Source organism: Polyodon spathula, chromosome 1 (genome assembly GCF_017654505.1).
Source record: "Polyodon spathula isolate WHYD16114869_AA chromosome 1, ASM1765450v1, whole genome shotgun sequence".
In the NCBI taxonomy this organism is placed as follows: Eukaryota; Metazoa; Chordata; class Actinopteri; order Acipenseriformes; family Polyodontidae; genus Polyodon; species Polyodon spathula.
Genome location: NC_054534.1, coordinates 24,147,891 through 24,174,294, shown reverse-complemented (window position 1 = coordinate 24,174,294; position 26,404 = coordinate 24,147,891). Strand labels below are relative to the sequence as shown.

The 26,404-nt window shown below is 35.4% G+C and overlaps 1 protein-coding gene across 2 annotated transcripts; it reads left to right on the top strand.

Annotated features, from left to right (window-relative positions):
* Nucleotides 1-552: 552 nt before the first annotated feature.
* lrrc2 (leucine rich repeat containing 2) lies at nucleotides 553-22,800 on the top strand. Of its 2 annotated transcripts, XM_041250424.1 has the most exons (9): nucleotides 553-672; nucleotides 1,310-1,457; nucleotides 10,890-11,106; nucleotides 11,877-12,033; nucleotides 13,274-13,410; nucleotides 17,175-17,320; nucleotides 17,808-17,960; nucleotides 19,948-20,078; nucleotides 22,657-22,800. In XM_041250424.1, exons 2-9 carry the CDS (start codon nucleotides 1,333-1,335, stop codon nucleotides 22,704-22,706), a joined length of 1,116 nt encoding a protein of 371 aa, XP_041106358.1. In that variant the 5' UTR covers nucleotides 553-672; nucleotides 1,310-1,332; the 3' UTR covers nucleotides 22,707-22,800. The 2 variants fall into 2 exon arrangements, with proteins under 2 accessions (XP_041106358.1, XP_041106365.1); XM_041250431.1 differs by lacking the exon at nucleotides 22,657-22,800 and having other exon boundaries at nucleotides 17,808-17,901; nucleotides 19,948-20,065.
* Nucleotides 22,801-26,404: the final 3,604 nt, after the last annotated feature.

Genomic DNA, 26,404 nt, shown 5'->3' with positions numbered 1-26,404 from the left:
AAAGAAAACCATTAGCATTTATTTTTTCACAATTCATTTTAGAGGCTATTTTCTTATTTTCTCCTAAATGTCTTAAGGAATAGAGTGTAAAAAGAGCAAGGTCATACACAGCCTAATATGCCAACAACAGAATTTTTTAAATAATCTAAAATTTAAAAGGAATCAAGTGAAGTTCAAAAAAGACATGGCGTGAAATGCCAGTGAGATTTATTGGCGTGAAATGCCTGTAAGATTTAATTCTAGACAGAACCCAGGCAGCAGTTCAGAAATCAGTAAAACCCTCAAATCTGCAACCTTAAAAAAAAAAATAGATATGCCGTCAAAATCGTTGTCAATCTTTTTTCTATAAGTATTACAGTAGATCTCAGGTCACACAGTATGGATGTCTGATTATCTACTGACTGATTGATTGGTTTATTGATTCATTTCATCACACACAGGCAGGATGTTTTTACTGCCTATTAGAGGCTATACTGTGTTCACCCACATGGTTTGGTGACTACTACGACAGGAATCATATTATCAGTTTCCAAGAATAGAACATTAACTCACTCAAGAGGCTAGTCACATTGGGAATATGAACGACCCTGACCCACCAGGTTAAACATGATATGTGCTGCTGTAAACAACTTTGTGTCAACCGTATGTGTAGCCTCGCATTATAAACAGTTGGTAAGTAGCGCTGTTTAGCGGCTTCCTTTTGTTTAATCGTTATTGTGGATTTGCAATAATATAGTTTAAAAGAAGCATTACTTTGTCAACAATGTACAGTTGGTTAGGGTGGGAGTCTGGCTAATATTTTCAATGTTATACTATTATTATTATTATTATTATTATTATTATTATTATTATTATTATTATTATTATTATTATTATTATTATTATTATTTGAATCAGTTATTTAGGACATATTATGTGGCATGAGTTATGGTGCATAAAGATGGGGTATATGGAACAGTATAACAGCCATTTTTAGGTGATAAAGTGTTTTATCTTAATATTATCATGTGACAAAATAATACTGAATGTTGACAGTGATTGGTGCTACTTGAAAGTGAAAATGAGTAGGTACTGATATGGTATGGATAATGTTGTGTTATGTGGACATACTGTATATTCTTTATTTATTTTATAATAATTACCTTGATTTTAATGTCTCAAATTTTGAAGGTAGTGTGAAACACCTGTGAAGCTAATGAAATAAAATCTAACTGGAAGATCTTGTCTAAAACTTCTGAGTAGGTCATTAAAATGCAAGCTTGGAATAATTTTGTTGTCTTTTTTTCTGTGCATTGTAACTGTTTTACAGACAAGCTTGTGTTGAATGTAAGCATGGGCCCAGCAATAGTGGTATACGACCTGTCAATCATACAGGGCATCTGGGAGGGCCAAATAAGGAAACACAAAAAACGCCAAAGGAAGGAACGGGAACGGCAGGAGAAAAGTGCATTAGCAAAGTAAGATTTCAACCTGATCTTAAGAGCAGACACCCCTATTTTGGAGCAAGTATAAACATTAATGGTATTATGTTAGCAAGAAAAAAACAGTTGCAGGAAGAAGCAGTTAAATCAGTAGTATCTTCTAATATATTCCTCACTTAAAACTGGACTTTGGACTTGCTTTAACGTAGTGCACAACATGTTCAAAACGACATCAATTTACGATATTCATAAAACTTTTCATATTAATTATTTAAATCATTGTTGTATAACATACATTCTTACAGTCTTTTGGTAGACAGAACTAAACATATTGAATGAAACTAAGCATACCTTATTCATATTTAAGTGACATTGGGTGATTTTTGAAGTTACTTGACACATGCTTTCTTTGTATACTATTGCATAAAACTCACATACAATTTCTTCTGGGCACCTGGGCTCTCTTATAGAGAAAAGTAAAGGCGGGTTTGTTTCTGTTAGGCCATTCAGATTTACAGCACAATAAAGAAGAGTGTGGTCAGAATTGCTGGAGGGAGGAACCAATTCTGAATGCAGTATGGTTTGACTTTGTTTTGTCAACAGACAAGACTGTTCAACCAACTCATTTACAAAATTGAAATTATGAAACCTTTAATCTGTGTTAACCATGAGTTATTCACAAGTTAAAATTTTTTACCAACAGACTTAGCCCTCATGGAACCGATATTATCTTAAAAAAGGCTACTCTACTTTATAAAATCCAGCTTTATCATTATCTTAAAAAAGACTACTTTCGTTTATCAAATCCAGCAGGAGCAGAGTCTGAAAGACAGCAACAGCAGCACAGAATCTGGGTTTCAAAATGTCTGTCAAACAAGCAGACTTTTTTTGCAAGTCAAATGCAAGTCAATTTGATAGCAAGTGATTTTGTATGCCACTGCTGCCATTATTGCTTCTACTTGCTATAAGCAAAATATCCCGTCTGTTTGTGTTGTTTTACAACCTCATCAGCTATGGTTGCAGTTGAAGTGTTCATATTTTTGCCAAATCCTGGAATACTGACCCCCCTGGCCACAACTGAGAATATAACTGAAACTTTGTAAAGCCTATTACTTCTGTTTCACAATGTACTGTAATCCTGAAGCCATGTGGTCCAGAGGGTCCATGCAAAAATTAAGCTTATTATACATGTTACATCTCACTGCTTAGATCATTAAGGAAAAAAATGTTCCAGTATCAAAAATAATAACTTAGAATTGCAGATGACATCCCTCGCTGCAATCTTCCTCTTGTTTGTTGCAGTTAAACACACCAGTATAGTCCTCCTTAACAACCTTCCCTAAGCCTGGGTTAGGTAATCAATAATATAAAGTCATAGATTGTGTCTTTTGCATGTGCCAGGGCTATTTATGTGATCCACTACCTTGCCTTCTGTTTTATATGCCTTTGTTTGATAGAAAATAATCCACTATCATATTCATGAAAAATGTCTGAGCGTCACTATCAGCCTCTTTGCTTTTCAATTAAGTGGGATGTTTTTACTGAGGTGTCGTACCCCCCCATCCCCCCCCGATAGCACAGACAAACCTGTATTAAAAACAACCACTTGAATAAGATAAGGTATTTCCTTATGTTTAATGACTCCCAAGATATCTAAATTGATAACACTGTGTAACAAATTTTTTTTTTTTTTGGTTCCTGGGTAGTAAGTGTTATTTCCTAATTGCTTATGCCTCAAAAGTATAGAAAATGGCTATTATTCCCCACAGACTTTGCTTTTGTGACCAGGACAGTGATATTTTGAAATTTACCTATTTTCCAGAACATTCCAGATAGATTCAGTGCTGAGTAAACTTGGAGTAACTTCTAGAACTTTCTAGAACTTTCCAGTAATATAAATAGTAGTATAAATACAGGGGCCTTAAGCCCACCAGTTCAGTTTAGTTCCAGCTGCCTAAGTGGATACATATCTGCATTTTTTTCACCTCATTTCACCTGCAAGCATATGTTGTTTTTTTCTGACTTTATGTGAACCTCATTTCACCTGCAAGCACTGCAAAAAAACTCTGGAAGGTAAGATGGACAATTGTTGCTCGGAATTTTATGTTATAAAATTTGTTAAAATTTTTAAAATTGTAAAAGATTTTAATTTTAAAATGTTTTACAATTTTCAGTGTTATTGAAAAAATATATCATATATGAAAAATGTTGCGAGAATCTCTTACACATTAGTCATGGGTGAAATAAATGTATTTTTGTAGGATGGTACAGAGGGGAAAAGAGAGCCATGAAGTTCGCTATCCCAGGAATTTGGCAGGAACCCACTGACCACTCAAGCAACTGCTACTTCTGCCGGTGTCTTCATCGGACCACAGATAAAGAAGATCCTGGAGTGCAATGAATTCCCCAAGAAGCTCACTAGTAAGGAGAAAGCGGCTTGGAACAGCTTTGTCGCAGTGGTTCGGGGCTTCCTGGGCAATCACAAGGCCAAAAACTATGTGGAGCTGGTTGAGACTCTGGCGAAGAACTACGGCACAATGGGCTGTAGGATGTCCCTCAAAGTCCATATCCTTGATGCTCATCTTGATAAATTCAATGAGAACATGGGAGCGTACTCGGAGGAGCAAGGCGAGCGCTTCCACCAGGATATACTGGACTTTGAATGCCACTACCAAGGACAGTATAACGAGAACATGATGGGAGACTACATTTGGGAGCTGATTCGTGAAAGTGATTTACAGTATAATCGTAAATCTTGAAAAACTACTCACTTCTAAATCTTTTGTAGTCATTTTTGTGTTACTTTAGTATAAATACATACTAATTTGGATTCATATGTTGTTTTTTTCTGACTTTATGTGAACGAAAAGACACAAATTCGTCTGTTTTCTCATTGGAAATAGGTAAATTTCAAAATATCACTGTCCTGGTCACAAAAGCAAAGTTTGTGGGGAATAATAGCCATTTTCTATACTTTTGAGGCATAAGCAATTAGGAAATAATACTTACTACCCAGGAACAAAAATTGTGTTACATAGTGTAATCAAGGGAAACTTTCAATAATAATAGTAAATAGAATATCAGTACTACGATGACTACAACTACTACTAATAATAATACATTTATAATCCATAGGATCTGCTGTCGAAATAATAATCCAGAAAGTGTAGCAGAATTTAAACCTCCACTTAGTCTACTGTTACCATCAGTTAGTTTACAGGAGTAGTCAGTAGATATTAGAAAATATCTATTTGGCTCAGGACACTCGTGATAATTCCAGGGTAAAAAGACTGTCTATATAAAGACAATTGAGCTGTTGTTATAGATTGTATATGATTTCTATGGCACTGTGACAGGGTAATGAATGATGTCATCCCCAGACCAGACACGAAAGCTGACAGAGAACACACAAGCAAGTACTCTGGTGAAAAGCACAAAGCGGCTCCGTTTTTATCCAAACAAAAATAAAATAAATATTTAAACAATAAAAAAGTCTGCCCAGCACGAGTAGCAATTGCTTGCTTTTTACTTCGGTTTCATTTTTGCTTTTGCTGTTCTCTGCTCGCTCTCGTTCTCTCCTCTGTACACTCACCCTGAACCAGAAAAGCTGCAGGCTTTTATCAGATATGTCAAGTCTTACACATTGGGCATGAGACTCATGCATTAGCATGCTATCTCATGCTCACACACATTCCTAAAATTATCTCACGCATTTTCACTAGTGTCAGTTAAATCCGGGATTAACAACAAAGTTGAATAAAATGTTAATGTTTGTAACTCAGGTCACTGTCAAATCTGGTTTGCAGGTATAAGGTACCCATAGTTCATTTGAGTAAATATATAAAGATTTAAGATTTTTTTTTGTCTCAGGGGCTGCAAGAGACAACAGTAGGCTACATCCGGTGCCTTGGGCACAGGATTTAGAGCACGGAAAGCTGCTTTCCAAGCTTGTGTACTGTGGTAACCATGGAGACTACAGGCATTCTATACACGCACAAGAAGAGAGAGGAGGCTAAGCAGGTTTTTGTTTTGTGTCTCTGAACAATGGACTTGTCAAAAAGAGTATGAGTTCGCCCAGAAAAAGCAGGACTTGATCAAAAGTCAACGGGTAATATGAACAATAATATATAAACCACGTGTTTTTCAACACGATGATCACTATGACAAGGTGATATGCAAAATAATAATATTGTTGTATTTATAAAACAGCTATTTTTTTGTTAGGTTTATATAGGTTATTAACTCTGGTCCTCAGGGATCTCCATTCATTCAGGTTTTGTTCCAACCAGCAAATAATTGTTTTTATTAAAATCCACTGGTTTGCATTGCATATAGAATTCTCACATGCCCTAGGCTTTAGTATGAATTGAACATGTAAGTGTTTCATATGCAATATTAAGCAGTGTACATTTTAAAACAAACTATTAAGTGCTGGTTGGATTAAAAACCTGGACTATTGGATGTTGCCAAGGACCAAAGATGAGAGTCCCTGTCTTAAGCAATGACCAAACAGCACACCTGGAAAGTCTCACTCTCTGACCTTGAATCTTATTCTTCAGGGCTGTAAATCTCACTCTTAAGGAAAGCCAAACCTTGGCATCTCTGTTTTATACTTGTGACCATCTCCGAATTTACACTAAATTAATCCATTTAGGAAATGGTCACATTCCACACGAGCTTTGTGGGATGGGGCTTCCCCATCCCTGCTGCCAAACAAAAACAAAAAAATCTGATTTTAAATCAAACACAAAAATACATTTAAATCATATAATACATTTCTCCTGTGCTAAAATAAACAAAATACAAATAATAATAATCCCTTTAAAATAATAAGAAGCACAATACATTTAAAATGAGCAAGGTTTTGTCCTGCCCCCTTTTATTATATAGAGCAGGAGTGGCCAACCCATGTTCCTGGAGAGCCTCAATCCTGTAGGTTTTGTAGGTAGCTCTAAATCATCAATCACTAAATACCTGGAACAAACAGCAATTCTGACCAATTACCCAATCACTGTCAATTACATCATTAAGAGGCTGGGGTAAAACAAAAACCAGGACAACCTGAGGCTCTCCAGGACCCGGATTGGCCACTTCTGATGTAGAGGGCTTTTCTGCCCTGCCCTACTAGAGGCACAATACATCCTACTAACTAATAAAATCCCTTTTACTTAGTGTTTATAATAACACACACACACATCACCCCAACAGGTTAAGGAGATTCCATTGCCTGATAATGAAAATTACAAAAAAAATACAGGAATAATTATACAATGAAACCAACCTCGCAGGTTAGGGGCCCTAAAGTCAGTATAGTTTCTGCGGGGATGTCCTAGCTTTACTCATTTGAGTTAGGACTGACACCACAGTAAGGATGAAAAACTGCAATGCTCTCACAGAGACATAACTCTCTGTTTACCCACATTACACCACCTTACATTTGGCCTAGCGTCAGCTGTTGCTGTTATTGGCTCATTAAGTATTTAGCAAGTGTTAAAAATGTCAATATGAATCAGTGCAGTATGCGATAATTATGCAGATTCCACAGGGAGCCACAGTATAACGACTACCTGTCCTTAAAGACCGCTTGCAGATGGTGCTTTGAGTGGAATATGCAAGCAATAAAACCCAACACAGTTTCTGATGCAGTTACAAATAGTCTAAGGGCATATACTAGGGATTATATCTCTCCAGCTCAGCCAATCAGAGTGCAGAGAATCTTTCCGTTGAAGCTTAAATAAGCTATGACCCGACATAGAGGTCATTACCAGGTATTATGGACCATTTGGGTAATGGGGCCAGAGATACCTATAATCTAACAATATCACCCCACCAGTTTTATTTGTAATGAAATGCAGTTAAAATAAAATAAAGTGAATTCATTGTGCAGTAACATTGGATGTAATAATTCCTGGTAATGCTCTGTGTGTTGGGTATTATTGCTTACGTATACCCTCTATTATTCATGGACTTCTGCCATGTGTGATTTACACACACTGGTGCCAACTGAACGCAACAGTTGGAAACTGATAAATGCAGATTTTATTATAGGTCTAAAATAGCAAATCCAGCTTTTAAGAGGACAGAATGGATTCAGCTGTAGATAAAAGAGGATGTGTTTGGGAATTTAGTTTAACTTTTTGTAAAACAAATTACCCAGTTTAACAATGTTCAATAAAACAACAAGAAAGCAAGGGATTAATATAATTACCATTAAAAAGCTGAAAGAAGATTTTTTCACCAACTTACAAAACCACTTTGTGTTTGTATGCATGACTTTGTTGTTGTTGTTTTGGTTTTTAAACACCATTTCTGTCTCAGGTTAACACACACTTTAAAGAATAAGTAGTGGGGTTTCAAAAAATATAGTGTTACACATCCCCACATGTTGCTACAACTGTTTAAAAAACAAACCTGTCATTTACTTTTCATTGTTAACATCTGACAAGTCTGTTTCAATGCCCTTTTCAAAATGGCCGCTCTAGTACTCTGATACTGTGAGGATTATTGCCCACATTGTCAAACAGGTAACTAGTAATAACAATCCATGATGTGGTACGGTACAGAAGTTTTTTTTATCGCTCTTCCTACAATGATTTATAAGACAGATCTCAAACACCAGTGCGCTAAAGCGGCCATTTTAAAAAGAGCTTTGAAACAGACTTTAAAGTTATATAAATGTAAAAAGTTGTCAGGATGCTAACAATGAAAAGAAAAATGACAGGTTTGTTATTTAAACGGTTGTAGCAACATGTAGGGGCACATAACGTTATATTTTTCAAAACCCTGCTACTTACTCTTTAAGGTGCAGAGTGGTGGGAGTTCTGCATAAGGCACTAACGAAAGTGACATTTAACTAATGCAGCTTTCAAAATTATACAAATATTTGTACAATATTTTATTTATTTAATAAATAAGCAATAAGGCCCGACACAGAGGGCATTACACAACCGTTTGGGTAATGGGGCCCGAGACGAACTCAAAGGTGCTATTACAACCAAACAGTTGTATATGTGGAGGGTCTTATTGCTTATATACTTCAATGTTACAGCATGATTATCTATAATTTGTATTGATTAAATGAATTGTTTGGTTTTCCTTTTTTTAACATGTCTCCTTCGTAAACACTCTAAAATGAACGTTCTATAAACATAGTCCTTGTGACAGGAATGGTGTTGCGACGTCAGGCCGCAAAACAGAAACACTGCAGGTATGGTGAAAAAGGGAGCTTGTGCCATTTATTTCAACAAACAAAAATAAAAGATTTAAACACAAAAACACTGCTCACAGAGCAAAAATAAATAATTAAACAAAAACAAATCTCTAACACAATAACCAACTAAACCTAAGGTCAGGCTAGGCAAGTGCCTTCACTTATTTCGTTTTTTTTTTCATTTGAATTTTCGTTTAGTTTAGTTTTGTTCCCTCTCGCTCTCCCGTACTCTCCTCTGTACACCCCACCTGGACTGCAGAGAGCTGCAGGTTTAAATACAGGTGACCATCTCCTGATTAGCAACAAATTAATCACTTAATTAATTTGGGAGATAGTCACCTTCTGCACAGGTTTTTTTTAATTACTCCTGACCGAGGACTAGCTATCGACCTAGTCTCTGCCAGAACACATTTTAAATAAAAACAAAACAATAACGCACAGCGCTTTGCCATCATTATATATATATATATATATATATATATATATATATATATATATATATATATATATATATATATATATATATATATATATATATGAGGTGGAACAGCACCTTTGTCGTTCGTTGTGGAGGGTGTCAACACCTCTCCTCTGCCTTGGTCGTCCAGTCAAGAGGGACACGAGCACTCCACCCTCGTCATTCGTTGAGGAGGGTCCCGTCACCTCCGTCTTGGTCGTCCGTAAGAGGGGGAGACGACCACCTCCATAACTCGTCATTCGTCAGGCCACCCAGGGCAGTGGAGGCAGAACCAGCAGGCATTCTCCCTCTGCTGGTGGAGGTAGGAGCAGTAAGCAGTCTTCCCACAGTTGTGGAGGCAGAACCAGCAGGCGTTCTCCCTCTGCTGGTGGAGGTGGGAGCGGTAAGCAGTCCTCCCAGGGCAGTGGAGGCAGAACCAGCAGACATTCTCCCTCTGCTGGTGGGTACCTGGGCTGTGGACGCATTCGACTTCCCCCTCTTGGGCTGTGGACGCACCGACTCCCCCCTCTTAGGCTGTGGATGCTCAGGCTCCTTCCACTCAAGTGCAGGATGATCGGTCTCCTCCCATTCAGGCGTAGGACGTTCGAGTTCAAGTTATTTTTGAATAAAAGTGCGCGAAAGCGCTTTAAAGATCTAAGTTTTTATTTCTGGGTCACATTCTTAAAGGGGCACGAACCCAAATAACGGCCAATTGTTCACTATATATATATATATATATATATATATATATATATATATATATATATATATATATATATATATATATATATATATATATATATATAAAAACGATAGTATTTAAGTTCATGTGTTTAAATATTGTGTTTTTATAAATCTGACACAGGGGCAAAGTGGGAGACCCTTCTAAAAAAGATGTATATTTAAACAGCAGGGCTTTGTCCTGCCCAAACAGGATGTGCTGGGCTTTCTACCTCCCTGCTACAGTTTTCCTTAACAACAATCTTCTCTCTCTATAAAATGAGTACAAAACAGCGTTTTTAAAACTGTATACTTTTATTTGAAAAAAGATTGTTAGATTATTATTATTATTATTATTATTATTATTATTATTATTATTATTATTATTATTATTAGTGCAGTTTCTAAAAAAAAAATTGTGCAATTCTAATAATAATAATAATAATAGTAAAGTATTTTCCTTGGTAATTGATTTGAACATTTCCAGATATCGAGAAGTTATTAAAAATGTTGCCTTGTACTTGGGCAGCAGAAACAGTGGGACCTTTGGAAGAACTTGATGAAGAAAGCAGTTCAGTTTGTCTGACAGTACTTCTCTCTGTACTACTTACAGTGATTGTAGACATCTCAGAGCTGCTTGTATTTTCTGTGATGTTTTGATTTAACCATTCCTCAACGACATCTTATTAAAAAGGTTGAAATTTAATTTAAAATGACATTTTATTAATAGCTGATGGAGTGATCTTGTTTAATTTGTTTTTGTGATGTGGTTACAAAGATTCTAAGGCCATGTATCAGGGATTATATCTCTCTAGCTCAACCGTATTTAGAATGCGTGGAATCTTTCCATTAGCTATAACTATGTAGCAAACATATTCATATCTAAAACCATACATAGAAGAATTAATATTTTATTAAAACTGTTCGACCCCTGCTCTCCTGCAATAAAGCTCCATATTTCCATGTGTCAACAGTGCTACCTTAAAAAAGAAAATAAATGTTACATTTCATCTGCATGAATGTAAATTCTGGTAAAAGTACATACAGTAACTTCAGCTGAAGAAACATTGTCTGTTTCCAGGTTGAATCAAGAATGGAGTCAAAGGCTAGAACACAGGAAGAGACTCCGTGAAAAATCAAATCAGCTGAACTTGGAGAACGTGGCAGCTGATGTCAAACTTTACCACAGCAGTGAAAAGAATTTGCTGTCAGATGGGCACACCTCACTGGTTTCAGGAATTGAGATTGATATTGATGAAAAAACATTTATTTTTGAGCTAAATGGAGAACAATGGAAGGTATTTAATATGTTAGTACTTTTTCAGTATTATAGATTTGAAGCTCACACCATCTGTGAAGCAAACTGGTAAGGGCAAGCTTGTAGTCATCCTCACTTAACATTTTGAGGCTTACAGGCCTACACTGGTGTCGGTATAAATATTCATCCATGTAAAATATTGTAGTGTGCATGGGGGAAGGCAGCAGCAGGGCTGGTAGGTGATATAATCACACATAAAGACATAAGCCCGATATATGCCCCTTGCAAGGGAGTCGGCTCTTTTGTACAGCGATATCGGCGCTATGCTTTAGTGTGAGAGGTCCCGGGTTTGCACCCACCCTCCGCCTGTGTGTGGATTGCCTCGCCCTATGTGATGCGCCTGCCTACATCAACTAAGATTGCTACAATATATTTTTTGTTTGTCTAGAGCAGTGGTGCACAACTCAGGTCATGGAGGGCTGATGTCCCTCCTGGTTTTTTTTCTAACCATACCCTAAATTAGTTAATTGGACCAATTAAGCTTCTAATAAGATCCAATAAAGTACTTTAGGGTGCAGTTGGAATAAAAACCTGCAGGAATACCAGCCCTCCAGGACCGAGTTGTGCACCACTGGTCTAGAGTAATCTACTCAGTCTACATGGTTTCTTGGCTTGTCTTAAAAAAACAAAAACAAAACAAACAAAAAAAACCCAGCTTCTATCTAAAAGCAAACTGAAATATAGCAAATAAAGTATGCATATTATTTGAAAGATTTTTTTTCCAGAACAAAGATTACTTTTCAATTTTAGGAACTCCCTGATTCAATCAAAGAAATGACTTACCTCAGACAATGGCACATAAGCAGAACCAGCATACAGGAACTTCCTAAATATATTGAGCTGTTTCAGGATCTGAGAGTACTGCAACTACCCAGAAATGCTATCAAGGAGCTCCTGGCAGAAATAGGTAAATCCTTTATTACTTGAACTTCTACATTTAGGTATCTATCCATTTAGAGAAATTGATAGATCCTGGGATAAATGATCATGTGATCTTGAAATAAATCGAATGCTAATATTGAGATGCTGAGATAAATTATCTTGTGATCTCAAGATAAACAGAATGTTAATAGAATGGTCCTTGTTTCTTTTTTTCAGGTATAAGATCCTTGGGGTATTAAACATTGTATATTTGTTACTTGGTTTATGACTTAGGAAAAAGCAATCCATTAATTGAACGTATGTATAATAAACTACACAGTTTATCTCAGAATTTACTATTTAGGACAGCAATCCCATTCCTCTATCAATATTTGCTTGTCCACCTTGCTTTTCAAGAGAAGAGAAAGGGTTGCAGCAATCTGGTATATGCCACAGCTTGTTTGTCAGTACAAGTACTGGCATTTGTGCTAATCAGACTTTAGGTGAAAGTAGCTCAAAGAAAAGAATAAGCAGGACCACTTAATGAAAAGGGACCTTCTTTTTCAACATAACCTGAACAAAGCAGTTCAATGGAAAAAATAAAAATGAAGAAATACTTATTGATTCTCATGGAAATCCCCAAATTCCTAGTTGTGCAATTTGCACATCGATTAAACGGCTGAAACATATTCAGCATGTTTTATAAATCGTTATAAGGCATGAAACCAATGATGCATTGTATTTTTAAAGTTTAATAGTTAATATCTTCAAGGTTTGAACCATAACTGGTGTTTGCAATCATTCTGAGTTTTAGAACTCAGTTCAGCCTTGATTTTTCACATTCCTAAAAAAGAGCAAGTTATTCTATTGCCTTTCAGCTCGTTATAAAGTTTGTACAGAGCAGATGGAAATAACAGAATAGCCATGTGATATTTAGGAATGAGGAAATGAAAGACTAAGCTGTAAGGAAAATGTAAAACAAATAAAATAAATCTAAACAACAGAGGCCTATACATGGGACCACCTTAGGATCAAAAGCCAACCACTCCCTGGTGATCTGTGGGAACTGGCCAAATCTAGAGCAAAGTGTGATGCAGCGCAGATCCTCAGTGACCCTTCAGCAAAGGCAGGGCCAACTTGATACTAAGTAGTGCATTCACACTGCACAAGCAGTTTCCTCGCACAAACATATTCTTCCTTAGAGGGATAACTACTAGTTTAATATGCAATACAGTTCTCTCCATAATACCTTTTTGATAATGATTACTGTCTTTCTAATACTGTAGGCAAACTGAGGAACCTTAAGGAACTGAATCTAAGCTATAATAAGCTCTCTAGTATTCCACCTGAACTTGGAAACTGTGAAAACCTGGAAAAGCTGGAATTAACTGAAAACCTGGACCTCTGGGAACTACCATTCGAGGTAACAGACATTGATGTCTTTCAGTGTTGTATTTCCAAGTTGTTTTCCAACACTGAGAGTGACAGTGAGTTGTGCTACAGGGTAGACTATTTGTGATAATTGTTCATGAATCACAGGTGAATCATTAAACTATACAGAACTGTTTTAGACCTTCAGATCAATTACATAACAGCACAGACCAGTTCAGAGTACTGCCTCGTCTGCACCTTTGAATGCACTGCTCAATCCTGTACATTTCATATGTTGTACACAAGTCATTCCACAAATGATTATTGTAAGCTTGGCAGACAGCTAAACCAATTGAAGCCATGAACTAATTAGCTGTTTGACACTGGTTGTGCAATGCGGAGTTATTATTGCAGTGCTGCATGTCATTTTATGAACCACCCCCTATAAACATAGGTACATAGGCGAGGAATCGTTATTTTCAGAACATGCCAGCGTTTCTCATGAGGTCACAAAGCTTTTCATTGTATTGTTGGCATTTTTGACAATTCGTTGTTTTTCTTTTTCTCAGCCAGCATTTTCAAATTCCACCTAAAGCTTAATCCATCTCGCATACTTTTCCAAGAACCCCCCAGCTCTCCTGATACCATGCACACTCTGGGGGAAAGGAAGTGTGTGCATATAATCAGTTGTTACTCAGTTATTAAGTACTGTATTTACTTTGGGTTATTATATAGAGCAGGGCTGTATACTACATCTCTAATGTGTATTACTGATTACTATTTATTTCTAAATGGACCTGAACATGTCTGCTCCACACCAGCCTTGTATAAGAAGTGTTAAGCACAACAAATGGAATACAATAGCTAGCTTTTAATATTCCTGGACAGCTCTGAATGAGTACGCAGCAGTGCAATGCCCCATTAAACAGGAGTTACAAGACTACAATGGTTTTCACATGTATTTGTGAGAATCTTGAGCAACTGAATGCAACTGTTGTAAATAAGTGAGACCTTTTATATGATTTTGTTTCTCAAACACAATCAGAATACAGAGGTTAACTGTTAGCTGCATTTTTAATCTGTGCGTTGGGCAGAGCTAACACGTCTGTCCTCCATTACTTTGCTGTCCTTTCTTGCATCCCCATAAGTCTGTGCCTCTCAACCAACCTGGGCAAAGCTAGCTTCAGCTTCTGATTTGTCCACACCTACATTGTGTGGCATGGGCCCCCCCCACCCCACACAACCCCCCCGTCCCCCCCGTCCCCCCCAGGAAAAATGTAATTGTAAGTTAACATCTAGACTAATCAGACATTTATTTTGTAGGAAAGGATTTAAAGTGGTATTACAGTAAGCAGACTTGTTTTTTGTTGTTGTTCAGCACTATCTGAAATAACCCTCACAAAATCAGGTTTAAATGGTCAAATTTATACTCAGAACGGTGAACATTTTTACATGCAAATTTAGGTAAACCATCAACAGATGCAGTCAGTTCACCTTGGATTATAATTAAATTGGTTAAATTTCGGAATGAGCAGCAATATAACCACTAGAAAATGAACTGTGGTGCATTGGAAGTCACTCTTAACTCTGTTTTTGTTCCCTTCTAGAATATTTTCTTTTTACCAAAATGGTACAGCAGGGGGCAGTAAACAGTTGTAGTACGAATCTGGTACTCAATGGCATGCCAGTCTTTGAATTCACCATGCTAATATTTTGATTCAGGGGATTCAACACAGCTTATTCACTGGTGAAGCAACCCAGATACAGAATTTCGATGATGCAGGTCTTTCATGTTTGTGTTTTAGCGAGTTTTCAAATGAAGTTAATGCATTATAACAGTCTGTGAGGAAAATCATTAAAATATGAATATTTAAACAGCAGCTTTTCAGAAGGTATGTCGGGTTACAGAGGTGATATGACATGGTTGAAAACGGCCAGATCTATACAATTATTAAAAATCGCTAAGGATAAAACTATGATCAAAACTGTTACATATTCGTCAATATGATGTGGAAATTCTGACTGCCTTCTCTGACAGCATTTCAACAAATATGGCAATAAATCATACACACCAGGCATAGAAATGGACTCCCATATATTGTCTTTCAAATCTGTATCTTTATAATTGCAATGACCTTTGTCATAAGCTCTGGGTACTTTTTTAACAGTAAGTATTATTTCCACTTCTGTCATTCTGGAGACTGCTTCATCCTGATAGACCACGTGCATTGAAACTGTTGTCCGATTAGTTAATTCCTTAGTTGTTGTACGACAAATCTTAAAAAATAGGATAATCCCATTTATTTTACGTCACTCCAGTGTAGTTCCCGCGTTGCCTGTGTTAAGTTGTTTATTTTTTAGTTTTGTAGCAGTTACCAGTAGCTTAAACTTTAACAGGCATAGCAGAGGGCTTGTATGTCATTGACAAACTTACCTGTTAGGAATTTCAATGTCCCCGATTACAATAATCTTTCAGTGTCTGTGCATTATTCAATGGGCTTTTCCTAGGATTAATATATACCAAAGCAAACACAGCTTATCAGTAAATGTTTTATGCAAACATAACATTTTTTAAAAAAGACAACCAATGGTTAAAACATACACCCATACTCTAAACTTTGTTGTGAAAATATCAGTCCATTAAACTGTCTCATAAAATAAAATACAAAAAAATAAAAAAGTCAAAATATCAGGAATACTGTACTTATACCCTCAGAATTTACATAAAAATTATGGTTTTATCTGTTTATTATCATTATATGTGCTCGTTAATGGTAATTCATAACTAAGGGTAAGAGACTGAGACTAATTTGATTATTAGTCTCACCTTCTACACCTGTACAAGCTTCCCTTGACAAAAGATGATTGCTTTGTGATAGCCAAGGTCATTGCTGCTGCTAACGAGATGTAAAGCCAGATAATTTTCCCCCATTACAGGAAGGCTTGCACAGGTGAGTGAGCCTAATAATCAAATTACTCTCACCCTCTTTGTTTTAGTCTCACGCTGATGATACCAAAAGTCCTTGTGGGGGAACTTAATCGAATCACGCTTTAATGGTATTTAGTTGAAAAAATACAAGCTGAGCTCCAAAGTTTTAAAAATAAGGATGTAATGAAAAGCAGAAACAAATCAATAATTCAAAACCAAATAACATGAATGATACATAGGTGAGAGCATGATTTATTTTTGTTTCTGCACTCATGGATATGTGTCATTTTTTATGAAAACATATTTTATTTTGGGGGCTTTCTCTGAGTAAACAACATTTTTATGTTGAAGTAATGAATAAGAACAAAACTCCTAGGATAATAAACAGTTTAAAATATAAATATTATGCACATTCAAAGGGTAGAAAGTATTCCTTTAAGAGAACAATATTATATTTAACTTATTGTGACACATTAATTACCCAGGAAAGAGAAACAGAAATGTTAACTGACATTTGACTACTGATTTTTCTGTAATGTTTAGCTTCTGTATTCAAAAACAAATTAATTACCTGAGGCATAAAGTCATGGCGAGCACAAGTGAACTATGGGAGTGTTAATAACACAAAAGCGTGAAGACTTAATATGAAGTTGAGGGGACAAAAGGTTACATATCGAGTGGTATCCAGCAAGCCGACCAAAACTGATTAATGACCAAGGCCATGGGGACAGATAGCAAAACAAACTGTGATCTGATATGCATCAAAATATATAGTAATACATAATACGCCTCGCTAACATGTAGAGCGACTCATAGAAGTCACAGAGTGTTTGCTAAAGTTTTGTTATTAACAAGATCTGTAACACGAATTTGTGGTGACATTTCAGCTTAGTAATCTGAAACAGCTCCTATACCTGGACATATCGGCAAACAAATTCAGCAGTATACCCATCTGTGTTCTTCGCATGTCAAGCCTGCAGTGGCTGGATGTCAGCAACAATGACCTGAAAGAACTGCCTCAAGATATTGACAGGTAACTGAAACTATGACTCTTTCCTTCTCCATCCTTTCTTCTGAAAGCTTCTTGAGGAAAATGGGCAGGTGTTTTGAAATGTACTACTTCTGGCTAATAAGCTCACTTGTACTTCTGAGAAGCACAATATTTCAGCATTTTTCTTTTCTAAACTGATGAATAGCAGTAAAAGCATGTTGCTGAGATTGTATTACATGGTAGTTCAATCACAGCATGCTTTTTTCATTTATACATATTTATAAATATTTATACTTTATTTATAAATATGTATAAATAATCTACGTAATGAAGCCAAAATGAGCTATTTTTTAATGAAGTAGATATTTCAGGACATCATAAAACAAGAAAATTAGAGATCTTATAACCTGTAAAATGTTTTTTTCTTTTTCTTTTTCAAATGGCCTTTTTGTTTACAGAACTAGCAGAGGCTTAAAACTATGGGGTACTCTGCATTTAAACTCACACTTCTGTACTAATATCTCTCTAGGTTGGAAGAAGTAGAATCCTTGTTCCTGCAAAAGAACCCAATGACGTATCTTCCTCAAGTTCTGTGTAACCTAACAAAGCTCAGTGTGATTGTAGTAAGTGGAGAACGCATGGTTAAAATGCCAACAGCCATCTGTAGCAATCCCAGTATTAAGTAAGACAATTTTTTCACAATTTTTTTTATTCACAGTACAGAAAGACATTTTGTATAATAACAATTTTAATATTTTAGGCATTCATGTTTTACATTCTGCTGGCACGAATTTTGATACCGCTGGTTTGACCAGTTTTAATTCTAATTAAAATGCCCAAATTGCAGAAAATGTTGGCACTGTTACAGGCAATTATTTGATCAGCAGGACACTTTTTTCTTAGACACTTTGACCATATTAAAACAATATGCTGTGATCTAAAATACTATTAAAGCAGAACCAGCCTATTCTAGCAATACAAGAAAAGACCTATTCAAGCACTGTCATATTTTGATTGACCGTACTGTGCCTCAGATTCTAAAGGTCACTAGAACACTATCAAGGCACTCAACCATAATCTTATAGGAACATCTAACCAAACATCTCAAGCCATGTGGAATTAATTACTGTGGGGATATGTTGAGGTGTCTTTGTCTGTATGTCACACCAACATTTTTACATGTATCTAATTTTGATTACACTTCCTTTAGAGCTGAGTTATTGAGACACACTGCTATTAAGGTCATAAAATAAAAGGCTATAACATTGTCTTTACACCAAGGTTAATTGAATCATTTGTTAGAGCTATATATTCTAGGGACGTGGTGCTTTATTTATGATCAATAAATCATATACACCTGCATCATTTAAACTGTAAAATATTTAATTTACTATAAATACATTCCTCTAAACAGTGTATTGGCTTCTGGTTTAGTGGCATATCCTCCTTTTGGAAGTAACACTATTATTTGAATTGGCTAATCAAAGATATAAAAAAAGTTTTGGTATATACATGTTTTGCTACCCACCTCTAAATGTTTCCAAGACAACCAACTACAAATACACTGCAGAAGGAAAACAAATACTGTACGGTTGATGTCATTTTGGACTACTTAAATAAAGAAGAAAAACAGAAAATAACACCTTTTTTAAAAATAGAAATCAGTTTAATCAGCACTGTGATCTATTGGTGTTAAGAGGTTAGATCCTACCTGAACTTTTACATTATTTTACAGACATACACTTGATTCATGGTATGAAACACAAATATCCCTGTATTAACCTACAGTATTCAGATATGCTACTGTTTATTTTACATTAATTGACCCCTTTGTACGTATTTAAGTTAAACCAAAAAAGCTTCTTATAATGTTTTCAATCATTAAATACAGGGCCTCCTAATGACGGGTTAGTTACCCTGTTTGTTTATAAGCTCAACTGTTGACCAGTATTCTACCAGAAAGGTTATTGTTTTACCAAATCAAAGCACTACTGTCAGTCAATTAACCTCAGAGAGGTCACACTTTTTCGAAAATACTGTATGGATAAAAACAGAAAGACTTCATGGGAAATTACATCCCACATACAATTGTATATCAGTCATCTTCATCTTCTGAGCATTTTCAGCTATACAGTGAGTACTGCTTGCCTTAGCAGTTTATTACAGGCCCACAACTGTCACAGTAGGTGGTGTCTAATTCCGCTCTCTCTCAACTCAGAGAGACAGGAGGATAGAGAGTTGGAAACAAGTCTTTAAAGTACCAACTGTCTGGTAGTCATTCAAGTTTGTCAGTCTCTATTAAGTCTGCTTTTCAATATATCAGGTTTCATCTTAGTTCTCCGGTAATATTTGACAGTGCTCTTTACATATTGAAATTGAAAGGTCTTAAATAAAGTAAATGGTTTCTTCTACCCAGTTTAGAATTAAAACCATACCAGGACAAGTTTATAGTGTCTAGCAACATATAGAAACATAGATGCTCATGTTCACCTTTTTATAATATTTATGAGTCTTTTTTTGATGTTCAGACAAACAAAATTGGGGCGTACAAATTGTAGTACAGATTAATGTACAACAGCATGGGGTACAGCCTTTGTGGTTTCTTCATACTTTGTTAGAAAGTAACTACTGTATTTAGGACTCCTCCCTAAAAGTATTTCCTCTTGCAGATTTATAAAATTATTTGATAACCATCTTGAGGATGAGAAGGAACAAACGGAGTCAATGAAAGATCACGACAGCAAGAAGGAACATGAAAAGGAGTTTATTCAAGCATACGTTGAGTCACTGAGGGACAGAGGTACATTTGTGTAATTCTGTGGATTCTTATGCTATTCCAAATAACTACACATAATTATAAGACTATCAACTTCTATTGCAATATTTTCTTCAAAATACTGAATGTCCTAAAACTCATGTAGTGCACATTATTGTTATTTTAATTGTTATAGTACTGTATAATATAATTGAACTTATGCTGATGTCTTATCATTTGTTCTTTTATTGCTTCTGTTTTTCATTAGATCCTTGATACTAATTTTGAGCTTAGCATGGTTCTTAGCAGTATGTTCTCTATTAAAGACCGTTAAATCATGCTTCTACATCGTTCCTCATAAGGTCTTTTTGTGTCATCAATGTAAGACTAGAGATAAGAGACTGAGACTAATTTGATTGTTAGTCTTGCATTTTACACATGTGATAGACTAGCTGAATTAATTGCTGCTGCTAACATGATGCAATAAGTCAGAATTTTTTTTTTTTCCCATTACAGGAAAGCTTGCACAGGTATTGAAGGTGAGACTAATAACCAAATTAGTCTCACCCTCTTTCTTATAGTCTCAAACTGATGATGCAAAAAGCCCTTATGGGGGAACTTAATAGAGTCATGCTTTAATGGTATTTAGTTGAGAGAATACTGCTGTGAAGCATGCTGAGCTCAAACTTAATGAAAAGCTGGAACAAATCAGTAATTCAAAACTAAATAACATGCATGATACATAGGTGACAGCATGATTTATTTTACCTTTAGTACAGCATTCAACTTTAATCACAGATTTTGGGGTTAGTGGAGAGGACTGGTTGGAAAATTACATTGAAACACTGGGTGGTAAAAAAAAAAAAAAAAAAACAGGTTTATTGACCTAGGGATTTCTTTGGGGGAGCCACATGGTGCCAAATCTTTAAGCATCACTCTTGCATTCTTCACTTTGACGCCTACCCTTGTCAAACTGTCATTTTTTTTCTGTCCCTCTATAACAAATGTTTTCAGCAAGGAGCAATGGTTGTGCTGAACACACCCACATTCACATCGCAAGAGAAAAATACACATTCCAACATGCACTCCTAACCCTAATCTAAGCAAAAAAGGGAATCACATTGAAGTAGCAGAGAAGCCCTTGCTAAGTGGTTGTAGGGGAGCAGTTGCATTTTAGATGTGCATTTCCAGGCAATACATCAAGGGGACACTGTTACAAAAAAGAATTCCTCCATGAAGATTATACTGATTTTCCATATCTCTTATGATACCTCTTATGGCCAAGACTATAGGCAGCTTTGGTCCTGAAGGGTCATTTCACTACAAGTCCAAAAGGTATAATCGAATTATTAATTGGAAGGTTGCCTAGATGGATGGAGAGTTCAACTACATCAACCTGGACCAACACTAGACTGTGTACACTCAAATCTGGTAAAGGGCTCAATTTCAGACATTTTCAGTCCAGACTTAGAGTTTGACATTTTCTGCTGCTATTTTTCTGCATTGTATGGTTCAATTGATATGAAAATAACTTGCATTATTTGATAAGATTACGTAAAAAAACACATTCGTAATATGGTTTGAGCCACATTAGTAATATGGATCCATAAAAGAAAGAAGACAATACATAAATGTAAAATAAGGGATATTGGTAAGGGAAGGAATTTAATTGGATTTTGTTCAAGTAGTTATAAAGTATTAATTGTTATTTTAAAAATATTTCATCATACAGTGTTTTATAAGGCAACCTACATTCACAATGGGTAACACAGTATACAATTGGACATTTATTTCAGAAAATGCTCTCCGTATGTCTTAGTTCTGGGTTACTAATAGCTTCCAACAGTCTCCATAACCTCTATGTCCTATCAAACAGACTGCTTAAAGCAGCACAGATTTCTGGAGATGTAGACATTTCCTCTGAAATACTTTGAGATCCAATGTAGGATACATTTATCCTATAAGGCTTCAGATTCAACATTGCTGCCCTTCAAACCAGTGCCTGACCTTTCTGTGTCAACAGATAGTGTTGTATTGTTGGTATCCGATCCCACCAAGAAAAAAATGCATTTCTGGCACTCTGACATAGTCATGTACAACTGTAATATAACCTTTACATGCTCAATCAATGGATTGTAATGCACAGTGTTATGAACTGGACCTATACCTAGGAATGGGGACAAGATGTTGGAAGGTCTCTGGAGGAATCAGAGTTATAGGTGGAGGTCTCTTTGACTTTTTGGTGGGTTGGTCTAATTTAGTATCTAAATGCTACAATCAATATATACAGGTAAAAGCTAACACATACGAATGACAAAAGAATTTGGGTTAGTGTTTACGCTCTCATCGTTATATTTCCAAATACTGTGGCTTTTAAAATGGTGCATCTGTATCCATGGGACAGGTGTATATCTATATTTAACCTGGCACAGGGTTCTAAACATTCAGTAAACAGCACCTTTAATAAGAAAGTGAGTCAGAGGCCCCAGGTTTATTATTGAATCAGTTTGTTGGCATCACAGCCTTGTGGTACAATTTAACAAGCACAGTCACTGCTTCAAATATAAGACATAGAAGATTTTCTATAAAAGGTTAACAATGCTGTATGTTCATTTTACTTCAGAAACAGTCCCCTGCTATACCACCAAGGTGTCACTGAGTTGTCAACTATGATGTCTTGAAAGGATTGCCTAAAACCACAGATTGATGGATGAAAGGCCTTTGGAAAAAAGAAAGAAGACCCCGTCATGTTTTTTTTGTGTGTGTATGTGTGTGTGTGTGTGTATATATATATATATATATATATATATATATATATATATATATATATATATATATATATATATACACTTTGGTGTGTATATGAATTGTCCTTTGGGTAAGGTACCCAGTACAGTAGGTACTTAAATTAATTGCTCCTACAGCATGCTGTTGTCAACTTGTAGTAAGCCAATGGCAATTCTTGTATTATTGAACTTAATAATGTGATTGTATGTTTACTGTTACAGATTTAGACTTGCCTGTTTTTCCCCTAATTATACAGGGTTTTACCTGCACCACTACCTTAGCATTTTTATGTTCAATTCAATTCCCAACACTCCTTCTGTTACTTTTCTCTCCCCAGAGCAGCCTTATTACTCAAGAAGAATGACAGCTACCTTCTCTATCCATTTATGAATTGGGAATTCATTGCATGCCTTGGTTGTCTGTGTGCTTATTTACTGCACTAAATCATCTTCATATTGTTATTTTTTTTGACTGTCAGAAATACACATACTGAAATATGCCATTACATACAATTACAGTGAAACTACTGTATCACAGTGGTGTTTTGCAAAAAAATAAATAATTCTAAACCTAAACAGGGTACAGGAACTAAGCCCTAAGATTACATATTAATGAGGTGCAATATGGCCCTATCTTATGATAACTTTGTGACTATAACAATGATGTGATGTTTACTCTGCATCACTGTTCCAAAACAAGCAACCAATAAAATCCCAGCAGGTAGTGAATATTTTCTTTGCTGCTTTTCTGTCCTCATATGAGATTAAACATAAGCACCTTGTTTTAAAGGAAGGATTCATTTGTAGCTACTTCTTTTGTGTTATTTTAAGGTGCCAAACACAACTACCACAACTATACAGTGGACGGTGATTGGAGCAGAATTAGAGTTTATAGTTGGCAAGATTTATATACTGTAGATTAAATAGACACAAGTTTGTTAAAAGTGTACGCATTAATCAAATATCATATATTGTCATATTTAGTTCTTTAAATCATCTCTGTTTTGTCTATAAACTTGACAATATGCTTTATTTTTGCAATATTTTTAACATGATTTGCTTCTCTGTTTAACATATATGAGTCTTTTACAAATCGGTCAAGATTTTCATGAGCAAAATCAGGTTGCTAAACTGTCTATGCTCATTAACTGTTCCCACAAATGAACTCTGCATACACCTTTAGATGCAGCTGTCTCTCATTTTTGTCACCTTTCTGATATTCTCAATAAACCATCAAAATAATGCCCACACAAATCACAACAGGACAAAGAATTTCCACGATTACATAAGTATAATTTTAAATGCATTGTGTTAGTTAGAAATTTCAATTCTACATTTGGTTTCCTAGACATAATGAAACCACAGGAGCTTACCTAGATACAGTTTAAAATAATTCAGAAATGAGCTGCTTTGTAACAGGAACAGTTGAGGTCTTAAACAAGAAATTCATTGTAGGGTTCGGAAAGCTCAAATAACAGTTAAACAGTGTACTGGTAACTGTAACAGTTGTTAAACAGTTGCTTTGGGAAACAATGTTTCCAGTTTTCTACTAGTCAGTGTCATGACCCTGGGAAACACATATAGAAATGCTCTGTCAATAACTAAATGAGTCTGCAAGTAAATATTTGCATTACACACCTTTTCAATTTTAACATCCACTATCTGTTGTTGTATGAACACTGCGATTCTTTCCCATGCTTGTACTGGTAACACTTTATTTGAAAGCAAGTTAAAATTAAACATACCAGTACTCACATGGCTATGTTTTATTTATATTTATCAGGCATTGCTTTCAGCCTCAATATTTCCATTTCAGTTTTTGTTGCATTCTTCACAGTAACAGCTTCAGTTAAAAGAGTATTCTCAAAGAATATTATTAAATATGGCAGATACTGCTTTTTTTGTGTCTTCAAACTTTTATACCAAAACCTATTGAACACACCATGTAAAAATAAAGCATTTACAATATCTGTACCAATAATTTAGATTTGCAGTAACCCTTGGATTAGTACAATTGGAATTTACCGTACATACTCCTCATACCTCAATCGAGGTACAGTAGTAAATTCTGACCCCGGTGAAGTTAGGTTGATATTGTATATTCGGGTGGATATTCGATATTCACACAAAACCCTAATATTTGACCCAGTGAAAGATGTTATGCTAAGGAGTAATTTAAGTCATATCTAGTTGATTTGCGAGTAAGCAATCTCCAGTTATGAACATGAAAAAAATACGCATTCATATTCACTTTAGATTGTACAGTAGGTTACGTCATATAATGATTCATAACGCCTAGATAAAAACTCGCAAAAGAATGCAGGCATATTGCATTGTTATTAGTCTCGTTTTATGAACACGAAACATACAAGCTAAAAGTCATAGCCCGCGTCACTTTTTTTTAAATATGCAAACTCGCAAGCGAATATAATGTAGTGCCTTTGCAGCAAATGGACAAAATACATTAATTCTTAATTATTGGTGTGTGTGAGTGTGTGTGTATGTGTGTATATATACTATATATACACACACACACACACACATACACACACACATATATATATATATATATATATATATATATATATATATATATATATATATATATATATATATATATATACATATATATATATATACACACACACACACACACACACACACACACACACACATATATATAATATATTATGATATAATAATACACACATATATATATATATATATATATATATATATATATATATATATATATATATATATATATATATATATACATATATATATATATATATATATATATACTTTTGGTATCGCTTCCCCCCGATCAGCAGCTACCAGGGCGTACCTACTGTGGTTTATAATGTTAAAGTGTGAGAAAACTTGCAAGTATAAAGGTTAGAGAAATAGGACAGCAAACGAATATGTAGCATCAAATGACAAAACAAGATTAGGGTACTATATGTTTTTAATTTTTATACAAAACAAGAATGGGGATAAGAACAAGAACAGCAAGAAAAGCATCATCAACAACATCAATACTACTACGACTGTTACTACTATGAGCCAGGTTTTGCTTTGAAACGTGATGATTTTCCTATAACTAAACAAACAAAAGGTTATCTAAAATGTAGAGAATGTTTATAGAAATTGCATGTTTGTTGATGCCATCTTTCATGAGGTGAACTGGTACTGTATTGCTAGTTTTTTATGTAGGAGCTATGAACCATTATATGACGTAACCTACTGTACAATGTAAAGTGAATATGCACGCTTATGTTATGAGTTCATAACTAGAGATTGCTAACTCGCAAATTAACGAGACATGGTTTAAATTACTCCTTAGCATAACATATTTCATTGGGTGAAATATTAGTGTTTTGCGCGAATATCGAATATCTACCCAAATATCCAATATCCAATATTAACCTAACTTCACCGGGGTTAAATTCTGATGGGCTACTAGCATTTGTTTTCTTCCAAACCGAAATGGTTATACTGCAGTAGACTCGCAGTTACCAGGTGCATATAAAGCTCGCCTTTATTACGACACTACTATGCATTGTAAACCCAACACTTTCACAT

What these genes read in the sequence shown, in the direction of transcription:
- lrrc2 (XM_041250424.1), top strand. Translation starts at nt 1,333, where the DNA reads ATGGGCCCAGCAATAGTGGTATACGACCTGTCAATCATACAGGGCATC. An exon ending in CTGCCTCAAGATATTGACAG is followed by an intron (nt 17,321 to 17,807) that starts GTAACTGAAACT and finishes ATATCTCTCTAG; the next exon opens with GTTGGAAGAAGTAGAATCCT. An exon ending in TGTAGCAATCCCAGTATTAA is followed by an intron (nt 17,961 to 19,947) that starts GTAAGACAATTT and finishes TTCCTCTTGCAG; the next exon opens with ATTTATAAAATTATTTGATA.